This window comes from Lampris incognitus, chromosome 1 (assembly GCF_029633865.1).
Source record: "Lampris incognitus isolate fLamInc1 chromosome 1, fLamInc1.hap2, whole genome shotgun sequence".
Taxonomy (NCBI): domain Eukaryota; kingdom Metazoa; phylum Chordata; class Actinopteri; order Lampriformes; family Lampridae; genus Lampris; species Lampris incognitus.
In genome coordinates this window covers 143,131,413-143,153,891 of record NC_079211.1, presented here as the reverse complement: position 1 = coordinate 143,153,891, position 22,479 = coordinate 143,131,413, and the positions used below count along the sequence as shown (strand labels likewise).

The following is a 22,479-nucleotide window of genomic DNA, read 5'->3' as shown; positions in this document are numbered from 1 at the left end:
AAAATGATAATTGAGGCGAACAATCTGTCTAGCAGCCCTGTTTTGCTTCTCTCCACTAACTCCTGCAGCTAGCAGACCACCCGGTCATCCACGTCCACATCGTGGTCAAAGGGCTTGTGCGCTCCAGTGTCAGGCCTCCGACACGGGGGAGGTCATTAGTCCTCATTAGCAACTTCCAGGAGCCTCTTATGAAGTGCTGTGAAACTGCCTTTGCCCTCTTTGCCAGGCAAACTAAATTTGAGGTTTGTTTTCTTATGTGGTAGGCCAAATGTGTGCTCACCCAGCCTCTAGTTTAAGTACGTGACATCCCTGTCACTTCTAATTCAGCGAAGGGAGGTCAGCGGGGGGAATTTAGCACTCCTCCTCCTCTCTGCCATAAAGATGACGTCTATTATTTTTCCACTCTGCAAAGTCAATCTTTACTGAAAACAACAAAGCATTCAAATTATACAGTGACAATGAACAGCCCTGATTGGGGAACTCCAGCTTCCTTACCATGTAAATTGAGCCCGCGTGAAGGCAATAATCCATGCTTAAGTGTTTTTGTTGCCACTTCTGTTTTGTGTATGCATACCTTCAGAATCAGTTGCTTTGCTGCACTGAGAGATTCATGGAGGACCCAGACTGTGAACCCTCCCCATACACGGGGAAGTCAAGAAGATCTAATGTTTTTGAAATAGTTATGGACCTGTCATCAGTTATTCCATCTCTCCGGTGATGCGTGATTGTTAGGTCTCCTGTGAAATCAGGTTGTTTCCAGCCGGTAGCCGCTACCTCTACAGAACCCCTCAAAGTGGCCAATTAAGCATCAAAAGGGCATACTGCATGGCTAATGTGAGCGAAAGGTGTGAGATTTCTCGTCAATCCACTCCAGGGGCTCTTTATTGGGCTGCTAGAGAGCCGTCTGATCCTTGGGACCTGCCTGTGTATTGGCAGCTGTTAACTGTTGAGCACAAGGGGATCTGTGCAGTTAAAGCAAATGGCCAAAGACTGACACCTGGGAGGTGGAACATCAGTAAGTGAAGGAGATCGGTGAGCAGACACAAGGAGGCACCCCATTGACCCACAACAGACTTGGCTTAAAAGAAATCCACTGCAGCCATGGGTGACAATGCTTTCGTCTATATAATTTTTTAGGGCTGGAAACGTGACCTGGTCCCTCCTGTTAATCTGCTGTAGGAGTCTTGTGACTAGTCCCTTTTCACTCACTCTTCACTGGTAAGACAATTGTTGTCACCAAAACGTACATCTGCGTGGTTAACAAGCAAAGTCTCAAGCAAGGGAGTCTCGTTTCCGCCGATGGAGAGATGGGAGCGAGGGATCTTGGATGGGGTCCACGTTGTGTGTTGTTATTTGCTCTTGACGGTGATTGTCAGTCTCCCGCATGCTCTGTCGCCCATGTGTTATCCGACTTAAAAATCCCCGAGGCTAGCCGTTACTTAGGACGGCAATCCCCGTCATGACTGTGGCGAGGTCCTCGCCCTACATATTCGGAGAAGCCCTCTGATCACACCTGTCACCTCTTGACCTGACATGTAATGGGGTTGACACGGCTGCTGCTGAAATATACACCTCGGACGACACACTCGCATTTGACAGCTGGGACGTGATTGGCGATCCCATAAGCATCTGTCACAGGGATCTTTTCGTATCTCGTGGTTTCTTCTGATCTCTTGTGAGAGTCCTTGCTAAATAGGTTTAGGGTATCCCCTCAAGAGGAGGACCGCTCAGATATCCCTGGGAGTTCTTTTTACCCCTCAGATGTGGTAAGTGAGGGGGGGCAATGCTGAATCTTTGATTTAGAAACTCCCCAGCCGACAGTTTACTTCACGTGAGGAAGACTAAAACAAATCACACTTCCTCCAGGCCGACGTTCCAGCACCGAGTCGGCCCTCCACACGGGGGAGATTACCGGCGCAGTCCTTCAGTAGGTCTTTGACCCCAACACAAGCAACCCTCACGCTAAGTGCGTCTTCTTGATGGCACCGTCATTGCCGCAGTGCGGTTATTGCACATCGACCCAGCGTAGGGCCCTTAAACAAGCTAATCAATGTTTTCACGGGCAAAATTCCCCGGTTCCAAAGGCCTCTTTATGCGCACTTAACCGCCAGGGCCCCGTTCCGATCGTAGCTCTTTGCTAAGGTGGGGGGAACACTCATCAGTCTTGTTAAGCTGCAGCAAAAAGCTGCTGAGGGGGAATTCAAGTTCTTTTCTTTTCCCCGCAAGCGTGGTCTGGCTAACTGACTGAGCTGACGCTCGGGTCAGCGCCTGGATGTGTGTTGTGCATGGCCGTTAAAGGATTTAGCTTACAGAAGGCACTGTATGCGATGCAAGTGTGAGAATACAATGCCACATTTAATTAGAAGTGTCAGGGCCATAGCGGGTGTGTGACATGTGGAAGTCACGCAATTCAGTTTGAATTTTGATGCCAACAAACTACCTTGGGGACAAAAGAGTGAGAACTCAGCTGAAGTATTAGTGAATGTGGGCCCTAAACGTTTGCGTTGATTGGTCTGTGGTGGAAATGTATAATACATACCGAGATGGCCCACTGTGGCCTTGCCTGGATGTGGATGACGGTAGGGGTGGCTGGGTCGGTGTGGCACATCTTTTATTCACTCTCTCTCTCCTCTCACATTCAGGGCCGACTTGGCCTTGTGGTGCTAACTGGCCGTTAATTGCTGGCCCATCCACCGGGCTTCTCCGCATGCAGAAAGCAAGTCCTGCAGGGGAAACTAGTCTAATGAGATTATCTGCCAGAGCAGCAGCCTGTCTAGACACCCTCAATACACAACCCCCCCCCCCCCCCAGTGTCGGCAGGCAGACCCTGCAGTCATCAGGAGATGCCCCCAGGTAAAAACTTACCTGGACAAAGACTGCGTGTTATCATTACGCCATTATGGGTTTACACAGGTCCCCGCCCTCCTTCAGTTTCTATGGCGGGGGACAGGTCAAAGCTGCGACACTTGGAAATGTGCAAATGTGGTCACCTCTAATTCGGGGAAATATTTAAAAAATGTCTGCTTTCTGAGGTTCCAGAATGACAATAGTTTAAATAGATAGAGTGAAGAAAAAGAAAAGTATTAATGAGGACTTGATTGTTATCTATTGTAAGATGTCAAATACAAAAAAAGGTTATTTTACTTGAACTCACTGTTCCCTTTACCTCTATCAGTTTTGTTAAATTAATTATAATGGATAGTTTACCATGTTGCACAGGGACACTAAATGGTGTTTTTGTGTGTAGTTGTGTCTGTGTGAATGTGTGTTACACTGATTTTGGTGCCGCTGGATGCCCTGCTCTGCAGCAGGGAAGCCCATCCATATTTGTTTAAAAGTCTCTTAGCAGTTAATAAAGATGCGTTTCCTCCGTCCCCCTTCCTGTGGGGACGGTATCAAGACTCTGTTAAGTCTCTTTGATTTCCGGCGCCCTCCAATCACAGCGGGACATCGACTCATCATTGTGCCACTTCAAAGCCTGGGAATGGCTCTCTTGACTCCGCCTACTCCAGGGCTCCCCTTAAAAGTCACGGACACCCCATGCTGCAAGTCTGCAGGTCTCTCAGAAACTGACTCTAATAGACTTGACCGACCACCTATCCTGCACCGGATCCCTGGGATTTACACGTTACACGGGGCAGATGACCAGGACGGGAAGGACCTGAATCAACACTTGGGACATTATAGAAATTTGGGGCTGCCTAAAGGCCGCCCATGCAGGATTCCTCTCAAGCGCTCGCCGTGAAAGTGGTGAATCTGAAAAATGCAGTCCATTCGAGGTGAGTGCGGTCTCGTGACCATCGGGCCTTGGCTTCCTACCTACACCCTCAGTCTTTTGAAAGCCGATTCGGAGGATGAGACCCGGTAACTTGCAGTGTGTCTGTTGAGTCTCCCTCCTTGCTCGTCTTTGCTGCAGCCATCTCAAACGTCACCTTGACCTGAATTTCCCTTTATTACTAGATCTGAAGCCCAACTTCAGCGGTCCACCTCCGTCTTCCATGACCGGAGGGCCCGATGCATACCTGCAGGGCAGCATCAGGATGACTCTGGAGGATCCTGACTTGTGGAAGGCCTTCCACGAAATAGGAACAGAAATGATCATCACCAAACCCGGCAGGTGAGACGAGCGGTAAAAGACATTTTTGGCGTAGGCGAGTCAAAATTCCAGTGCAAGGCATCTTATTACGCTTAAAAAACCTGCTGTAGTGCCACTGCAGTTGTTTGGAGAAGGAGATGTTGTGATTAATGTTGTAGTCAACTAATATTTTCTCCCATCTACGCTTCAGGAGGATGTTCCCACACTGTAAAATTAACCTGTCTGGCCTGGTCCCATGTGCAAAGTACATCTTGCTGGTCGACATGGTACCTGAGGATGGCTTTCGGTATAAGGTGAGAATTATAAATGGATATTTTACCTCATTGCATGAAGACATTACTATAAAGGAATTTCTCACTACTCAAACATTGTCAAAATTGAAACAAAATTTAGCATATTCAAGTAAGAAAATCCCCTAAACAGGCAAAATAATGTGGCATATCGCACATATTTCAATCGGGTAAGATTTCGTGAAACAAGATAAATCCTTAAATCCTGGTATATTACCTTGGACAGTCCCTGATGAGAAAAGGATTCTTGAAATAAGCTGATGGGATATTTCTGTGTGATTTTGAAATTGTCAGATGTTTTCAGATATGTCGTTTCTTTGCAGTGTTCTCTTATTTATTTTTTTTTATGTGTCAAAATTTTAACCCCAAATTCCATCAAGCAGCCATGACATTGGCATTATATTTCTCTTGAGTGGTAACTGCTGTCCCCAGACAAGACACAACCCCCTACCGTGTTTATCACCCCCTCCCCTGACATTGTACATCAAAGGGTGTTATCTCTTCCTGTTTTTCTATCCCCTGCTGGGGGGACCACTGTACTGCCCCCCCGTCTCTGTGGGTGGTACTGGCTGACCGTCACTCTCCAATCTATGCCCCCCCCCCTTCGCACTGTGGGAAGGGAAGACGGTACGTCTCTGTAAATCACCTTTGTATGACAGATGAGCCTCAGGTTGCTCTGACCACCTTGTCTCCTTCCAGTGGAATAAAGAGAAATGGGAGGTGGCGGGAAAAGCGGAGCCCCAGCCTCCCTGCAGGACCTACCTCCACCCAGACTCTCCAGCCCCAGGGAGCCACTGGATGAAGCAGTCCGTCTCCTTCCTGAAGCTCAAGCTCACCAACAATACCCTAGACCAGCATGGCCATGTAAGATTCACCTCAGGGGTCAACAATGGCTCCTCATTTCCAACTGATAAGCTAGCCATTGGAGAGAAAAAAGAAAGTCTGACGAGCCAGAGCAGATTGAAGCGAGTAAGGAGTAAATGACAAAAAAAGAAAGGACTTAAATGCTCGGCTGACAAAATAACTGCAATTTTACACGCTGTTGCTTTCATTTATTGCACGGTGTTTTGAAATGGAGCTTGCAATGAGCTTGTTTTCCAATCACACAGCAACAACAACAAAAATACGTCTCCCTCTCTTGCAGATCATTTTGCACTCCATGCACCGCTACCATCCACGCTTCCACATCATCCAGGCGGATGATCTGTTCAGCGTTCGCTGGAGCGTCTTCCAAACCTTCACCTTCCCCGAGACCTCCTTCACAGCGGTCACAGCCTACCAGAACACCAAGGTCTGTGTCCTTTCCACCGCCCGCCAGTCTTACAGCAGCTGCCGACAAATCCGCATTTTTCCCTACGAAACAAAAGTCTCACACTAACCACCGTTTCCACAGATAACGAAGCTGAAGATCGACCACAACCCGTTTGCGAAAGGTTTCCGCGATGAGGGGACCAATACAAAAAGGTGGACGTGGCAGCAGAGCTTTCCACATTGAAATGTGTCCTTATTGTGTCCCGCTGCTCAGACGATAGCGTCAGCGGTAACTTCGGTGTTGCATGAATTAACCCGCTTTCTCTGGTTACCGGTTAGGCGTGCAAACAAGAACCCAGCCAGCCAAGACAAGAGAGCCAGAACGACAGGAATCCTAAACAGAGAGTCTGAGGAGGACAGTCCCCCAGGTACCGACTTGTACAATGTCCCTTACTTTCCTTTTCATATTGTTGTGTTGCGTAAGCGAGTTTCATGACTGGTTGCGGTTCATAGACTTCTGTCGGACATCGTACGAGGGATACGAAGGGGAGGAAAGAGACCTTCCGAAAAGGAAAGAGGTTGACGGAGTCAAGGAGGAGCGCTACTCCCCCTGGGCTGCAGAGAGAGAGCACGGAGGCCGGACCGAATCGCCCGCCGGGGCAGAGAACAGGGACATATACAACACAGAGCAGCTTGTTCCAGCCCCGGCTTCATACCAACCTTACAGGTAGAAATCACCACAGTTTTACAAATACCCAAACGCAACCCCAGGTGTAACCGTGTCGCGTCGTGCTACTCGTAAAACGCCGCCAATGTTCGCTTTCATTTCTGCAGGTTCCACGAATATGGGAAGTCGCCGTCTCCTTCCTCCAGCGTAGGGAGCGGTAACGGAGGATCGGGACGCACCAGCTTTGAGTCGAGGGTCCCGGATGTCGCCACTGTCCCGGATCACGAGTCGTCCAAGTCCCGCACGCAGGACACCGGGCCTCCTCCCTGTGGCCCCCAGCCGCTTCCGGGCCACCAGGACTACACCGGGGTGCTCAACATGACCATGGCCCAGGCCAGCAAGCCGGGGGTCCTTGGCCATCACATCTACAGCCCCTACAGCGCTGAGCAGCCTCTGGGCCAGTGGAGCGGCCCCAGCCCCGCTCAGTATCCTCCTCCCCCTCCTCCTCCTCCCCCTCCTCCTCCTCACCACCTGACCAGTGACTACACCACGCAAGCAATGCACCACGGCTACCACCACGGCAACGTGGCTGAGTGGAGCCAGTACCCGCTCTTCTCCTACTCCTGCTGGTGAACAAAGGGTCAGCTGAGGAGAAACCATTTCCTCACGCGGCTGCTGCTACGCCATCTTTGCCACGACGCTGGCCCCGGGGCTCACGGCTTTGAGAACACGTGCCCAGACAAGGCCGAGGATCACGGGCTTGAGCCGGAGATAATAATGAGTAAAAAAAAAAAAAGAAAAAAAAAAAAAAAGAAGCAACTTGTTAGCGACTTATATTCGGACTGGCGGCACTGACTACTAATACAGCACATTTTAGTATCCAGCCCCGGCAGCAGCCAAACCGCTGCACGCCATGCTCGACGGTCGTCTTAATGTTGGATTGTTTATTTATTCTGTGTTCAAACCGAAGCTCGTCTTAAGTTTAAATATTATTTTTGTAAAATAAAAAAAAAAAAGAAAGAGTCAAAATCTGTGTGCAATTGATTTCTGTCTTGAAACTGTGCTGTGATCTGAAAATAAAGCCTTGGAAGCGACCGCGGTTCCCACTTTCTGCTTTTGTGATTGTAATTCCTTCTTCTAAACGCTTGGCTATTGTTATTATAGATTTGTAGATCTCACATTCCTGGATGTATCTTAGGAGAAGATAGGATTGTCGTGCTGATTGTTATGTGCCCAAAGACGCAAGCGAGCCCGCGCTACACTATGCATCTGAATGCCCGAGGCCCGGTAGGAAATCTCCGAGGCTAAGTCTTCCTGTGGTCAGGTTTGTTTGCATTTTCTCTTTGTTGAACTAATGAAGGCCACGCTGTTGTTTCCACTGGCCCAGCATGCATTAAAGACCCCGCGTTATTGTGACTCCGGTTGGGGGGAAAGGGCCTCACCTGCTGAGGTTTACCCACCAGCACCGTAAAACCCTGCATGGCTGTCGTTCTCCATGTCAATGAGTCCTAAACAGCATGAAAATGGGAGGCGGTTGGCCCTCGTTCACAGTTGGAAAACACAGGGCCGTGCTCGCCGTCCCCACTCGGGGTGGATATAAGCCGCTAATGACTGCTGTAAAGGCGGGGTGGGGGTGTCGTTGCCCTCCAGGATCCCACTCCGCCGTGGTGCAAGGGTTTATTCGGCCCAATTCATTATCAACCCGGCTTCTTGAAACCGCCGCCTCCGAGCGCCCCAGCAGGCCATTTATTTACACGAGTACGGAGATCTCTGCATAGTCTCCTACGCATCGTCACCCTGGTCATTTTTTTCTCCGAGAATGGGTAGGAAGGTAGATGCGAGGAAGTCCAGATTTGAAGAAACCGAGAGCTCGGCGCATGCCGTCCGGGTTAAGACGAGCGCACTTAAAAGTTAATGGGGGAATTAGACTCCTCTTGGTTCAGAATGGCGGGGTGGAACATCTACTGGTGTAGCTTAATTAAGGGTTTAGTTACCGCCACTGAAGACGAGGTTTGGTTTTGTCGGGACAAGTGACCTCTGGTTAAAAAAAGAGACTTGGTAAACAAGAGTTTTAAAAAATAAAACGTGTATAATGTTACCTATGCTAAAACACCACAAAGACAGACCCGTAACATGCAATTTAAGGATCAGATAAAATTAAGTTCTGCAAAGCATCCTCACCCTCCAAGATGGTTCTGCAAAGCATCCTCACCCTCCAAGACGGAGTTAAATACTAGCCAAGTGTGCGAGAACCTGAAAAGTCTTAAGTTTAAATTCAAAATGGCATTATGGGAAACATTCCTCGCCACTGCTACAGTGATGTTATTTGTGCATGCACCAAAGAAACCTACGAGGTCTGGTTATTACGGCCCCCATCACGGGATGCCCAGGATTAAAGGGTTGGCTGAATGCCTGAAACGTAATCTAATCTGTGTGCTGAAAGGGTCCTCTGTGCTGGAAGCAGAGGGGGGACAGGGTCCGGCTCACGTTCCGTGTGTGCAGGGAGAAGACATCACATGGAAAAGAGGAGAGGATCTTCGAGCATGGCCTCCGCCCGAGTCTTCCTCATTCGTTGTTACTCTGCAGACTTATTACACAGACCGGCTGGCTGCGGCCCCTACACAGGAGACCAAAACACCGAGAATGAAAGGGGGAAGAGAGCATATGCTGTGTGAACCCCCCAACCCAACCCCACCCGACCCAGACACCCACATCCACGAGTCCACGGGGAATTGGCTGTTTGGCACAACATAATGGCTTGTTTAGGCCTTTTAATTGCTCCGATAATGGACCAGCGAAGAGCACTGGATCGACCTGCACTCAGATGTCTGTAAGGGCCACTGATGTGGCTAAGTGCGTGACATGTGTCTTTACTACCCTCCGGGTGGCAATAGCTTCAGAACGGATGGACTACCCCTCGCAGATGCATAAACATAAACATAGCAGACTGTTCAACAAGGCCACCAGTGCCAGTCCTCAGTAGTGGATCCCACCAGACAACATGGTGGGGGTTGGCACAACAGTGTGAAAATGAGATAGGTGGGGGTGGGGGGGTATTCTCCTAGGGCTGCTGGTGGTGGTGGGGGAGAGACAGATGCAGATGAAACAGCCTCTGAGAGGAAAGCAGCAGTCAAGCTTCATAAAGTCAGTGGACTACGGAGCCAAATGGAGAGGAACTAGAAGAGACTGGGCGGGTTAAAGGGGGCACAAGGCCAGAATCACCACGACCTGCTTCCATTTCAATCACAGCTCGGTACGGAAGATAACTTAACAACCAGACTCTCCATACCGCGCTCCTGAAACCTAAGACCACCAGGATTAGGAATTAAATGACGCACCTGAGCATACAAACCACACATCCATGTGAAGAATGCAATATATATTTCTGATTTTATTAGAGCCAAAATTACACCCGTGAATAGGCAACATAAATATTACTTGCGCAATTTGACCATGTGCGACACTGATTTCTCACAGGTTTTTTTCTCCACCTGGGGCCATATCAATTTTCATCATATGAAATGGTACATTTTAAAATCTCATTAAATCATCCTTCAGTCATTTCTCAACAGACACATAAAATGTAAAATGGCATGGGTGTCTGAAAACACATTTGTTTGCATCAAACATGCGGCGAGAAAAACGGGTCTCGACCCGTGGCTCGTTTTGAGCATACAATTTCTCTACACTCTTTGGATTACAATAATGAATGGCTTCTTATCAGAGCAATCAGTGAAATTAAAGCGATTAAAACGTAACCACACTCATCATCATCAAACGAAAACAAAACCCCTTTCTGAAAGTGCATTTTACCATTACACGGTGTAAAATCCCGGTCCAGAAAGTAAAAACCCTAACCGTGTCTTTACTCCATCCATGTATTAAACCAGCTGATTTGGGAAACTAGTCAGTGCAATCTGATGGTTTAGTACATGGGTGGAGTAAAGACACGGTTAGGATTTGTACTTTCCGGACTGGGTTTTTACACGGCAACATAATATGAGGCGAGTTGTGCAACCCGTACCACCGCTGCACGCCTCACCTTTCTGTTACTGACAATTATCACTTTCATTTAAATCATCTTAAAAGATCTGACAATATATTTTGCTAATATAAGCAGCGCGAACAAATCAAAACAACAACAAAAAAATCACAAGAAACCAAGAGCACAACCGATAAACTAAGGCACAACGCTGATGTTTATTACGACTAAATGATAATTAAATCTTTACAGGGTGACTGAATACTGCCCCTGCAGTTTGGCAATAATGAGCGGTTGTCGGGTAGGGCTTGTGAAACAAAAATGTTATAAAAAACAAAAAAAGTCAACACATTATTATTGCGGTTCACAGTTTGACAATTCAGTTAATGAGCTCCCGAATGCCTTGACGGCCCTTGTAGATCGTAACCTCCAGATCGTGGCTGCCAGGTTATAAAATGACCAATCCTAGACCAGTTTTTTTTACGAAGAGTCGTATTCCAAAAGGTGAATTTGTTTTAAAAGGTAGCCATGGTCAGCCAAGGCTACTTACCACGATACTGCATAGCCAGTAATGTTCGCTGTTTGTCTACAACATTCAAAAGGTTCCTTCTTTGACAACGCAGGAGCATCTCCAGTGACCAACCAAAATGAAGGATCATTACCTTATAAGCCAAGTACGCATTTTACATGCAAGCCTATGTGAACAATGAGTGTCTAAAAAGCCCTGATCAATACTTTGCTTCAGTCACTCAAAGTGGCCAACATGCATTTAAGTTAACAATTCTGACAAACCCACCGTGATAAAAAGCTGAGGGGATCATCCCCGGTGTTCATCTACATCTTGTACATGCTAGAGAACAAAGTGCTTGACCGTCTCCATGGGTTCAGTTCAACTTCTGCTGCCTCCGAACGGAGAACACGCGAGATCAGTCCTCACTGGCGTACTCGGAGTTGTCCATGTCGTCCTCGTCCCCTGAGGCCTTGTTGTACTGCGTCCAGCTCTTGGCCTGGCAAATGACCGACAGAGGCAGAGGTACCACGCACGCCGCCAAGCCGGATACGCGGTCTTTAAACGCTGTCCCAACCTCCCACTCATCTGTATCGGTGTTGTACACGTGGACATATTTCATTCGGTTGCCTTTATCATGAGAGCGCCCTCCCAGAACGTAGATGCAGTTGTCTAACACTGCCATGCCCGGTTCTCCGTGTCCAGCGGGGAGAGGGGTTACCAGAGACCAGGAGTTAAGCGCAGGATTGAAGCACGCCACCTGAAAAGTTGGGAGAAATGCACATCTCCATTACATATTGGCCAAATGTTGTCCACCTAAGGAGAAAAAGTGGATGCTAAATCAAGATATCATACCTTTAGGACATCGTGACGATATCGAAGCTCATCATTGCTTCCGCCAATGACATAGACGTGTCCATTAACAGAAGCCATGCCATGCCACGCCCGCTCCACGGGACCCTCGGCACACGGTGTCCACTGGTTGGCAGCAGGGTCAAAACAGTAGGTCTCTCTCAGGTATGTCATCCCCCGGCGCCCACAGGTGATATAGATCTTCCCATCTAGCACAGCCCCTGCATGGGCGTAAACCTACAGGGAACGCTAGACTAGTTTGCAAGAAAATCTATGGTGAAATAGTATGAGAAGAGGTAAGAGACTGCAGGAGAGCCTAGTGGTAGAAAGCTGGACCAATAACCCCGAAGGCAGTCTGCTCAAGAGGAAAAAGAAATTATGTCTGGCTGGGAACCTGAATCAACTGGGGCCGCACATTTACACAGCCAGCCTTCGGAATGATGGCATCTACACCCTAAGGCTTTACCATCACTGCCAAAGGGCCCTTGAGGGAGACACTGAGCCGATAAACTGTTCCAGTGGCGCTTCACGGCAGGTGAACCGTCCCACCGACCTCCTTTCAAAAATACATGTTTATGATTCTGTGTATGTTCCCTGGCTTTGTCCCTTTAAGATATGGGGCATCTGAAAAGCTTTACTTACCAAGTACACCAGTACAATGAGCAAATTTGCTTTTAGAAGCAGTCATTTTTCTACTCTGCCTTATATAACTGCTAACCTGCAGCAATACCGACGGGCCAAAAACGCATCAGTGGGTATGCAGCACCACCATGTGGCTCATAGCAGTATTAAGTATATGTGTTTTTGTTTGTTTTTGTTTTTGAATATCTGAACAGATTTCTTTTTACATACCTCTCTCCTGAGGGGAGCCACGTATTCCCAGGTGTTGGTGTGTGGATCATAGCGTTCAACTGAGTCCAGTTCACAGCTGTAGTCCCGTCCTCCAATTGCATAGATATGGCCATCCACCACACACACACAGTGGTCGGCATGCTGCTGCTGCAGAGGCTTGATTGAACACCAACTGTTGTGACGGGGGTCGTATCTGGTAACAGCAGGCAAGTCTCAGCACAGTCCAGTAAAAAATATGACTCTTCTGCCAGCCCAGTCAGAAATTTAATAAACAGTAAGCAGATTTGTGCACAAATTACATGACAAATCAAATCAAGTATGAGCCCAACCAGAGGAAGACTGAAAGGGCAAGCTATCTGAATAAAGCACATCTGTTGACTAATCTTTGGTCATATATAATACAGGGCATGCTTATTTTTTTTTGGTGCTCTGACTAAGAAACTTTTAAAATTAAAATTCAGAGAACACAATCTGGTCACACCAGCAGTTCAGACTAATGTTCTTTTTCGGGATAATTTACATGTGCCAAATTATGTTGGATCTCACCTCCAGCAGCAGGTTTCTGCACGACACCCAATGGTGTTTTTATCCCCCCCAATGAGATAGACAAAGTTGTTGAGCACGGCGATACCCTGGTTAGACATTCGAGGGGCCTGAGCGCCAGTGAGAGTCCTCCATTCCCCCCAGCTTGGGTGGAACACCTTGAACAAGTCTTCGCCATTTGTGAGGGAGCCAGAGGTGAACATCCCACCAAAGCCCAAGATGCAGTGGAAGCTGGACCGGGGTTGGGTGAGGGGACCCTGGAGGACAGGCTGCCAGATCTCTTGTTCATGGTAGCGCAACGCAGCTGCAACAGCCTCTTTCAGAGGGCAAGGATTCAGCCTTCCATGTAGCCTTTGTAACACCCGTTTCTCTATCAGGCAGAAACGCACAGCCTCAAGCATCTTCAGATTGTCCTTTGAGATGGAAAGAAAAAAATAAAAGCAGATAAGAGTAATTAGGCACAACAAAGGGTGAACAAAATGTTTAATGATGAAGTCTTTTTTCTTTAATTAATATGTTGGCTGTAATGACTAGAATTACACTCTTGTGGACCACTCTACATCTACCCACTTTATTTTAATTCATTATAATAAATCTAAAGGGATGGTTATAAATGATTCTGCAGCAAGTTTATCGACTTAAAACCTGTCATGGGGCCTTATAAATTCTTATCCAAATGCAGCTTGTGGGGGAATTGATGACAATGAACTAGAAATTGATCATATTAGAAGTAAATTGCCAGGCTTTATCTTTCTAACTCTCTAAAGGGAAAATGTGTATGGCTGGAAAGTGCAGTACCCTCCTTTCCCAGATATTAATTTGAATTTGATTAAGTTTTTGAAATGAGTCTGCATTGAGGACAAATCTTATGGGCCTACCTGCAAGCAGACCTGGTCTGTCTCCACCTGCTCAGGGCTGTAGTGGTAGTGAAGAGCTGCCTCATATACCTCATTTTCACTGTTCACCTCTAGCTCGTCACTGCACAGCACTCTGAACACTTGGTCTGGAGGGAGCTGACGAAACACCTCAGTTCTAGAGAAAGACTGGATATTTCTAAGGACATAGGAGTGAACCTTGGCCTCAAGCTGCTGCAACCCATAAAGGTCAGCCAGCTTATGCACTTCTAAGATGTTGCTGTCATCCATCCAGGCGAATAGGAATTCACAGCAGTAGTTAATAACATCCTCAAGCTATAAGACAAAATGGCACATATTAGCTTTTGCAACATTAAAAAGGAATAATATGACTTCAGCAGAGCAAACGAGAGCAGAATAGCCTACCTGTACCAGAGTGGCAGCAACCAAAACCTCCTGCACATTGTCCAAGTCTAACTCGATCTCTGAGGTGTAGATGAAGTCAAGTAGTTTTGTCATTGCCAAGTAGGTCACCCCATGTACTGGGATCTCCATCTGCTGGGCCTCCCGAAGTCCTCCTGCAAACATCCCCCTAACGGAAAGACGACACACACTACTCAGTGCCTTGTGTGCAGGGACTTCATTAGAGTTCACTTTATTCACTAAAAAAATGTTTGAGAGAACCGGGCAAACAGCAGGCCTACTGTAACTGGGACCTAAAGTAATCGCAGGAGGCTGCCAAAAGGATGCGGTGGGCTCGGATGGGCCGACCCTCCACCTGGAGCACCACATCGAACAGGACGCTGCTTTGCCTCAGGGCGAGCAGGCCGCCCAGCAGACTCCGGAAGTGGGCAGAACTTCTGTAGGTTTGGCGACCACAGTGTCCAGATGAGCCGGCGTGTCCCCCCGTTAAACTCGGCTCACCGTCGTCAGCCATAGCGGGTTCCTGGTGTCCCGGCTTCATCGCTCGTACCTAGCTAAATGACACTGACACCGCCTCTGCGATTTACTACACACCGGTTAAAGGTGCTGCGCAAAGACGCGCCAAACAATGACACAGCCCGGACCGGGGGGGGGAAGGGGGGGCGGTGTTAAGACGGTGTTGACATTCGCCAGCTGACTGACGCCAGAACGACAGTAGACGGTTAGTAGCTGGCTAGGTGTTTTGATGTTTGGACAAACGCTTGGAGCTTGAGGGGTCGGGGACCCGCTCACACGATGACTTTACAAGCGATTCAAGAGCGACCAACTTACGATCGGTTGGCCAAACTAGCGTTAGCTAGCGTTAGCTAGCGAGCCCGATCGTGCGAGCAGCGCTCCCCGCGCACAGCTAACGCTAGCCCGGCTTAGCGCGACACAACACGGCAGCGGGACCGAACGCCTGCGTGCAAAACCCGCGGTGCTCGTCCGGTTATTTCTTTCGAGCGCATGGTTTCTTTTCTGCCGAGTTTACACCGCGTCCTTCGGAGAAAGCCTCGACGCAGACCGCCGGTTCGGTAAACCAAAACAAGTCCCGTTCGCTTCGCTTCGCCGTCAGAACTCCGGGGGTCACATGCTATTGGTTAATGCCCTGACACTACCCAACCCCGCCCCAGCTGCCCATCACGGGCCAATCAGGACTTCCTGTCACCGCGCGCGCGTGCGCCCGCCTGTGCGCGTGCGCGCTGTCGGGCCGTCTGACACGTTGTTTATATCAATACAATTCTTAATTCATCTGAAAATGACAGAATTGAAATTGATATACGCACGGCTGCATGTCCAACACGACAAGAGAAGAACAGACGTCTTTTTAAATGGCCTCGGCGTTGATATACATTGCTTTTTGCAACTCGTATTTTTGCCCTTCTTTGTGAGATTGGCCTGTATCTAAAAGCTCCGTATTAAGAGCACGTTCATTTGTTTTCTAAGGCCAGTGTTTCTCAACCGGGGGTCCGCGGACCCCTAGTGGTCCGTGGTGTAATTGCAAGGGGTCCGTGAAAATAAAATATCTTTAAAAAAAAGATCCTATGACATTTATAGAAATAGGATTATTTTACTCAAATGTGACTGAGAACTTTATCTACCTGAACTATAAAGGGTAACAGGACTTTTTTCTCTAATTACATCTGTTTCACAAGTGTAATTTATTGTATTTTAATAAGAGATCTCGCTCCCGTTTGCATTGTTAAAAGTTACTGCATAAACATTCTGTTGTTACATATATCTGAAAGTTACTGAATACATATTCTGTTTTGTTACATATATCTGAAAGTTACTGAATACATATTCTGTTTTGTTAACTATGTCTAATTTACAACTGAAAGCTCTTATTTTTGCCCCAAAGAGTGAATAAATGCTATAATGCAATTTAAAATGCAGTTTCTACTGTTTCTATCAAATTGCAACCCCCCTCCCCCAAGATCAGGTGGAGGGGTCCTCAGGGTAGATCAAAAATACGCAGGGGGTCCAGGACCCCAAAAAGGTTGAGAACTACTGGTTTATATCAATATCAATACAATTCTTAATTCATCTGAAAATGACAGAATTGAAATTGATATACGCACGGCTGCATGTCCAACACGACAAGAGAAAAACAAACGTCTTTTTAAATGGCCTCAGCGTTGATATTCATTGCTTTTTGCAACTCTTATTTTTGCCCCTCTTTGTGAGATTGGCCTGTATCTAAAGCTCCGTATTAAGAGCACGTTCATTTGTTTTCTAAGGAATGCTGTCATAACGCCCCCCCCAACCCTCTTGTTTTAGTGACGCCTCCATATTGCTCTGGTTTTACAAGCTCATTTATCTTCTGGCGAAGGCTGAATTTGCATACATTATTCCCTGACCTGAGACCCAGACACTTTTCCAATAGCAAATGTAGATTTTGAATAATCCATCACTTGTTCCCGTCCCTGGTCTAATGTGTGCGTGTGCCATTTGATGACGTCTCCCGTTTCATTGTAAAGTACCTTTTTAATTTCTGTCCCTTCACAGCTCAGCTCAGTGATGAAAATTAATACTGGGCCCAATTTCTCTCTGTCTTTCTTAAGATCTTGAGTTTTTGCTTTGCAGTCAGAAAAAAAGGCCACATAGAAATACAACACACACAGTGTGTATTCAATTTAAGGGTTTGATAAACTATGAAAATTGTTGGCCGAATACATCAAAGTACCAAGTGCTTCACATTATTGTATGTGATTTTAACATTCACGTAAGTGATCCCTCTAATTCCCTCGACACAGAATGTCTTAATACTGCCAAATCATTTCACCTAGTGCAACTTGTTTCTGGCCCCACACATAACTGTGGGCACACCCTTGAGCTTGTTTTTATGCTTGGCCTGACTCTGAATTCCCTGTATATGTCTGACTCAGATTTGGATCACAAAGGTATAATTTTTGACTCGGTTCTGAAGTCAGTGTTGACTTCTCAGAAACAAACTATTCCGTCTCGCATCTTTAATGAGCTTGTCCAAGACAGTCCCTGGGTTTTCCAACATTAATGACTCTGTTAACTGGTTTAATGAACTGCGCTCAAAGAGTCAAGGAGGGTTGAATCAGTTCATCTGGATACAACGTTTATTGACAGATACGTCTCATCACTCAACTAAGTGACATCGTCAATCTAAACTGACTGCTTAGTTGAGTCTTAGTTGAGTGATGAAACGTGTCTGTCAATAAATGTTGTATCAGTCTATAAACGTATCCAGATGAACTGATTCACCCTTCTTTGATTTTCTTACCCTGATTGTTGAGCATGCTTCAAGACAAGTGATGAAAGAAGCAAGAGTGGCATATTTCTCTGGCCTGATCAATAATAATAAGCATAACCCTAGGTTTCTGTCTGATACTACACTGGACAACAAAGATTGTGCTTCCTGAACACTTTGGGGTGTATTTTATGGATTTTTGGGCTGCTGATCATGAAAATCACCTTTAATTTCTCCTATCACATACATATTATAGATATAACCTACAACTGACCCTTCCGCTGCTGTCAGCCCATCCTTGGCAGTGGCTGCTTTCTCCTTGTTTACCTTAGTCAAGAAGTGCTCTTCCCCACAACAAAGATGGCCGGTATGTGGCCTTCCTTGGCAGAAGGGGGAGTAGCTTGCACCTGCAGATACTCCCTTTGTCTGGTGTCAGCAGAAAACCACATTCCACCCTCATTGGTGTATGATATATGTGTGTGTGTGTGTGTGTGAATTCATTGATTGTAAAGTGCTTTGAGTTGCTGTTGCAGCTAGAAAAGCGCTATAAAGATGCAACTTGATTGATTGATTGAACTTATTTTTGTGATTTCCTGTCATATTTTAAGTTTACTAGTATATTGCCCACAAAGCAAGCTGTTTTGGTCAGTCCACGTGTGCCTGGGCGTGCACTCAGTGTATGTGCCATGCAAATGTTATCTTAGGCATGCCCGGGCATACTTAGTCAGGTTAGATGCGGGCAACCAAGTAACCTTACCAACTTCTGAATCCTGCTCATCCCGGATTTCCTGCCACCTCCTCTGATGACAGTGATAAGTTTCTAAATTTCTTTGTTGACAAGATCAATGGTCTCAGATCACATTTCAAACTTGGAGTTTAGTATCACTCTGACTGAGTTACCTGCCCTGTTCTGCAGTCTGATTTCAACCCTAATTCCTTGCAATATCTCTTGGATATGGTTTCTCATATGCGTCCATCGTCCTGCTGATATAATTCCAGCCATTTGGGGGGGGGATTTTCCCCCCTTTTCTCCCCAACTGTACTTGGCCAATTACCCTATTTTCCAAACCATCCCTGTCGCTGCTCCACCCCCTCTGCCGAGCCGGGAAGGGCTGCAGACTACCACATGCCTCCTCCGATACATGTGGAGTCGCCAACCACTTCTTTTCACCTGACAGTAAGGAGTTTCACCAGAGGGAGCATGGGAGGATCATGCTATTCCCCCCAGTTTCCCCTCCCCCCTGAACAGGCACCCCGACCAACCAGAGGAGGCACTAGTGCAGTGTCCAGGACACATATACCCACAGCCGGCTTCCCCCCCACAGACACAGCCAATTGTGTCTGTGGGGACGCCTGACCAAGCCGGGGGTAACACAGGGATTCAAACCGGTGATCCCCATGTTGGTAGGCAGCGGAATACACTGCTACACTACCCGGACGTCTCCAACAAAATTTCTTAGAGGTCCTGCCAGTCATTGCCCCCTGTCTTCTCTCTATTGTAAATCAATCTCTCTCCTTTGGTTGCATACCTGACCATTTCAAGACAGCCAGTGTCTTCCCTCTCCTCAAAAAACCCTCCCTAGATTCCGCCAATTTAGCTAACTACAGACCTATTTCCAAACTCACCTTCATTTCTAAAATTCTTGAACAAGTTGTCACTCACCAGCTTCTCCAACTGGTTGAGGGACCCAATAACTTTAATAAATTTCAATATGACTTCCGTCAAAAACATAGCACTGAAATGGCACAGCGACATTCTTATGCATGCAGATAAAGGTGAATATTCCATTTTAGTTCTACTTCTCTGTTGCCTTTGACACCATTGATCATGCCATTCTAACCCATAAACTACTAAATTGGGTTGGTATCTCTGGTACTGCACTCAAATGGTTTTCCTCTTACTTGTCTAACAGACACTTCAATGTTCACATTAATAATAATGTGTCTTCCTCTGCACTTCTCTTATGTGGGGTCCCACAAGGGTCGATCCTTGAACTTATTCTGTTTTCATTATGCTACTTCTGGGCCATCTGCTGAACTCCTCTTACCATTGCTATGCCAATGACATGCAGCTTTACTTCTTGGTTAAACTTAATGACCTCAATAACCTTACCACCCTTTATGACTGCCTTACTTCTGTTACAAATTGGATGTCTCAAAATTTCCTCCATCTCAATTCTGACAAAACTGAGGTCCTTGTAATTGGCCCCGCTTGTTTTACTAAGAAGGTCAGTCACTATATGGGCCCCCTTGTTAGCAACAGCAGAACTGCCTCTCAGAATCTTGGTATTCTTTTTGACCAACATTTGAACTTTGAACCTCATATTACTAAGCTCATTCAGTCTTTTTCTCTCAAATGAGAAATATTGCAAAGATCAGAACAATAATATCTGCCACTGAGGATGCACAAGCCAGTGCATTCTTAGTGCTGGTCCCAAGCCTGGATAAATGAGGAGGGTTGTGTCAGGAAGGGCATCCGTCGTAAAATCTTTGCCAAATCAGATATGCGGATCATAAATCAGATTTCCATACCGGATCGGCCGAGGCCCAGGTTACCAATAATATCTGTCAAAAACTTGAAACTTCTAGTGTATACCTTAATCTTTTCTTGTGTAGACTACTGCAACTCCCTCTTTACTTGCATTACTCAGTCCTCTTTGCTCACCTTCAACTAATGCAAAATGAAGTGGCTAGAATGTTGATAAGAACTAGTTGTTGGTCCCACACCCCAATTCTTGCCTCCCTTCATTGGCTTCCAGTAAAACACAGGACTGATTTAAAATTTTACTAACTACATTAAAAGCCTTGCATGGCCTGGCCCCTGCATAAATAGCAGAGTTGTTAAGCCCCTATTTGAGCTATTGGCCACTCAGATTATCTGATCAAGGCCTTTTATCTGTTCCCCATTCTTATATAAAATCCAGAGGTGGCCGTGTTTTTGCTGTTGTAGCTCCCAAACTCTGGAAGAGCCTTCCTCATTCCATCAGATTAATCATGCATAAATGTATCACGCATATATGTGTATATGTATGTATGTATGTATGTATGTATGTATGTATGTATGTATGTATGTATGTATGTATGTATGTATGTATGTATGTATGTATGTATGTACATATGTATACCAATCAGCCAAAACATTAAAACCACTGACAGGTAAGTGAATAACATTGATTATTGATTATCTCGTTACATACCTGTGACATACCTGTGGAGGCATGGAGGTGTTTAGGAGAGATGGCAGTGGAATTTTTAAATTGTTTAACACAATCTTGGAACGTGAGAGGATGCCTGAGGAGTGGAGAAGAATTTTACTGGTACAGATTTTCAAGAATAAGGGCGATGTGCAGAGCTGTAGCAACTATAGAGGTATAAAGTTGATCAGCCACAGCGTGAAGATATGGGAGAGAGTAGTGGAAGCTAAGTGAAGAGGGGAGGCAATGATTAGCGAGCAGCAGTGTGGTTTCATGCCACGAAAGAGCACCACAGATGTGATGTTTGCTTTGAGAATATTGATGGAGAAGTACAGAGAAGGCCAGAAGGAGTTACATTGTGTCTTTGTGGGTTTAGAGAAAGCATATGACAGAGTGCCGAGAGAAGAGGTGTGAAATTGTATGAGGAAGTCAGGCGTGGCAGAGAAGTATGTAGGAGTGGTGCAGTATAGTATGTATGAGGGAAGTGTGACAGTGGTGAGGTGTGCGGTTGGAATGACAGATGGGTTCGAGGTGGAGGTGGGATTACATCAAGGATCGGCTCTGAGCCCTTTAATGTTTGCAGTGGTGATGGACAGGTTGATGGGTGAGATCAGGCAGGAGTCTCTGTGGACTATGATGTTCGTGAATGACATTGTGATCTGTAGTGAGAGTAGGGTGCAGGTTGAGGAGAGTCTGGAGAGGTGGAGGTGTGCACTAGACAGAAGAGGAATGAAAGTCAGTCGGAGCAAGACGGAATACATATGCATGAATGAGAGGGAGGACAGTGGAATGGTCAGGATGCAAGGCGCAAGATTTTAAATACTTGGGGTCAACTGTTGGAAGTAACGGGGAGTGCGGAAGAGGGGTGGAGAAGAGTGTCAGGAGTGATTTGCGACAGAAGGGTACCAGCAAGAGTTAAAGGGAAGGTTTACAAGATGGTTGTGAGACCAGCTATGTTATATGGTTTGGAGACAGTGGCACTGACGAAAAGTCGGGAGGTGGAGTTGGAGGTGGCAGAGTTGAAGATGCTAAGATTTTCATTGGAAGTGACGAAGAAGGACAGGATTAGGAACAAGTATATTAGAGGGACCGCTCAGGTTGGACTGTTTGGAGACAAAGCAAGAGAGACAAGATTGAGATGGTTTGGACATGTGTGGAGGAGAGATGCTGGTATATTGGGAGAAGGACGCTGAATATGGAGCTGCCAGAGCAGAGGAGAAGAGGAAGGCCAAAGAGGAGGCTGTGGTGAGGGAGGACATGCAAGGTGGCTGGTGTGACAGAGGAAGATGCAGAGGACAGAAAGAGATGGAAACGGATGATCCGCTGTGGCGCCCCCTAACGGCAGCAGCCAAAAGTAGTAGTAGTAGTAGTAGTAGTAGACTGATTATCTCATTACAGTGGCACCTATCAAGGCGTAGTATATATTTAGCAGCACGTGAACAGTCAGTTCTTGAAGTTGATGTGTTGGAAGCAGGAAAAATGGGCAAGCGTAAGGATCTGAACAACTTTAACAAGGGCCAAATTGTGATGGCTAGAGGACTGGGTCAGAGCATCTCCAAAACGGCAGGTCTTGTAGGGTGTTCCCGGTATGGAAAGGTGAAGTGGTCCAAGGGGGTGTCTGGGTAGCGTAGTGGTCTATTCCGTTGCCTACCAATACGGGTATCGCCGGTTCGATTCCCCATGTTACCTCCGGCTTGGTTGGGCA

At 46.7% G+C, this 22,479-nt stretch overlaps 2 protein-coding genes across 5 annotated transcripts; one reads left to right on the top strand and one right to left on the bottom strand.

The window, feature by feature from the left end:
- The first annotated feature begins 3,763 nt into the window (after positions 1-3,763).
- On the top strand, positions 3,764-6,937 carry tbx16 (T-box transcription factor 16). The gene is made up of 9 exons (XM_056294004.1): positions 3,764-3,779; positions 3,961-4,117; positions 4,287-4,389; positions 5,086-5,250; positions 5,531-5,677; positions 5,780-5,850; positions 5,977-6,065; positions 6,151-6,364; positions 6,472-6,937. Exons 1-9 carry the CDS (start codon positions 3,764-3,766, stop codon positions 6,935-6,937), a joined length of 1,428 nt encoding a protein of 475 aa, XP_056149979.1.
- A 1,562-nt stretch (positions 6,938-8,499) lies between these two features.
- klhl22 (kelch-like family member 22) lies at positions 8,500-15,413 on the bottom strand. 4 transcript variants are annotated; one of them, XR_008810501.1, is made up of 8 exons: positions 14,600-15,413; positions 14,322-14,487; positions 13,920-14,231; positions 13,045-13,454; positions 12,499-12,691; positions 11,650-11,883; positions 11,083-11,554; positions 8,500-8,921 (listed from the first exon to the last, which is right to left on the bottom strand). XR_008810501.1 is itself a non-coding variant. In XM_056283165.1 (7 exons), the coding sequence occupies exons 1-7, from the start codon at positions 14,857-14,859 to the stop codon at positions 11,213-11,215; spliced, it is 1,917 nt and encodes a 638-aa protein (XP_056139140.1). In that variant the 5' UTR covers positions 14,860-15,413; the 3' UTR covers positions 10,275-11,212. The 4 variants fall into 4 exon arrangements, 3 of the variants coding, with proteins under 3 accessions (XP_056139140.1, XP_056139152.1, XP_056139160.1); XM_056283165.1 differs by lacking the exon at positions 8,500-8,921 and having other exon boundaries at positions 10,275-11,554; XM_056283177.1 differs by lacking the exon at positions 8,500-8,921 and having other exon boundaries at positions 10,275-11,554; positions 14,612-15,413.
- Positions 15,414-22,479: the final 7,066 nt, after the last annotated feature.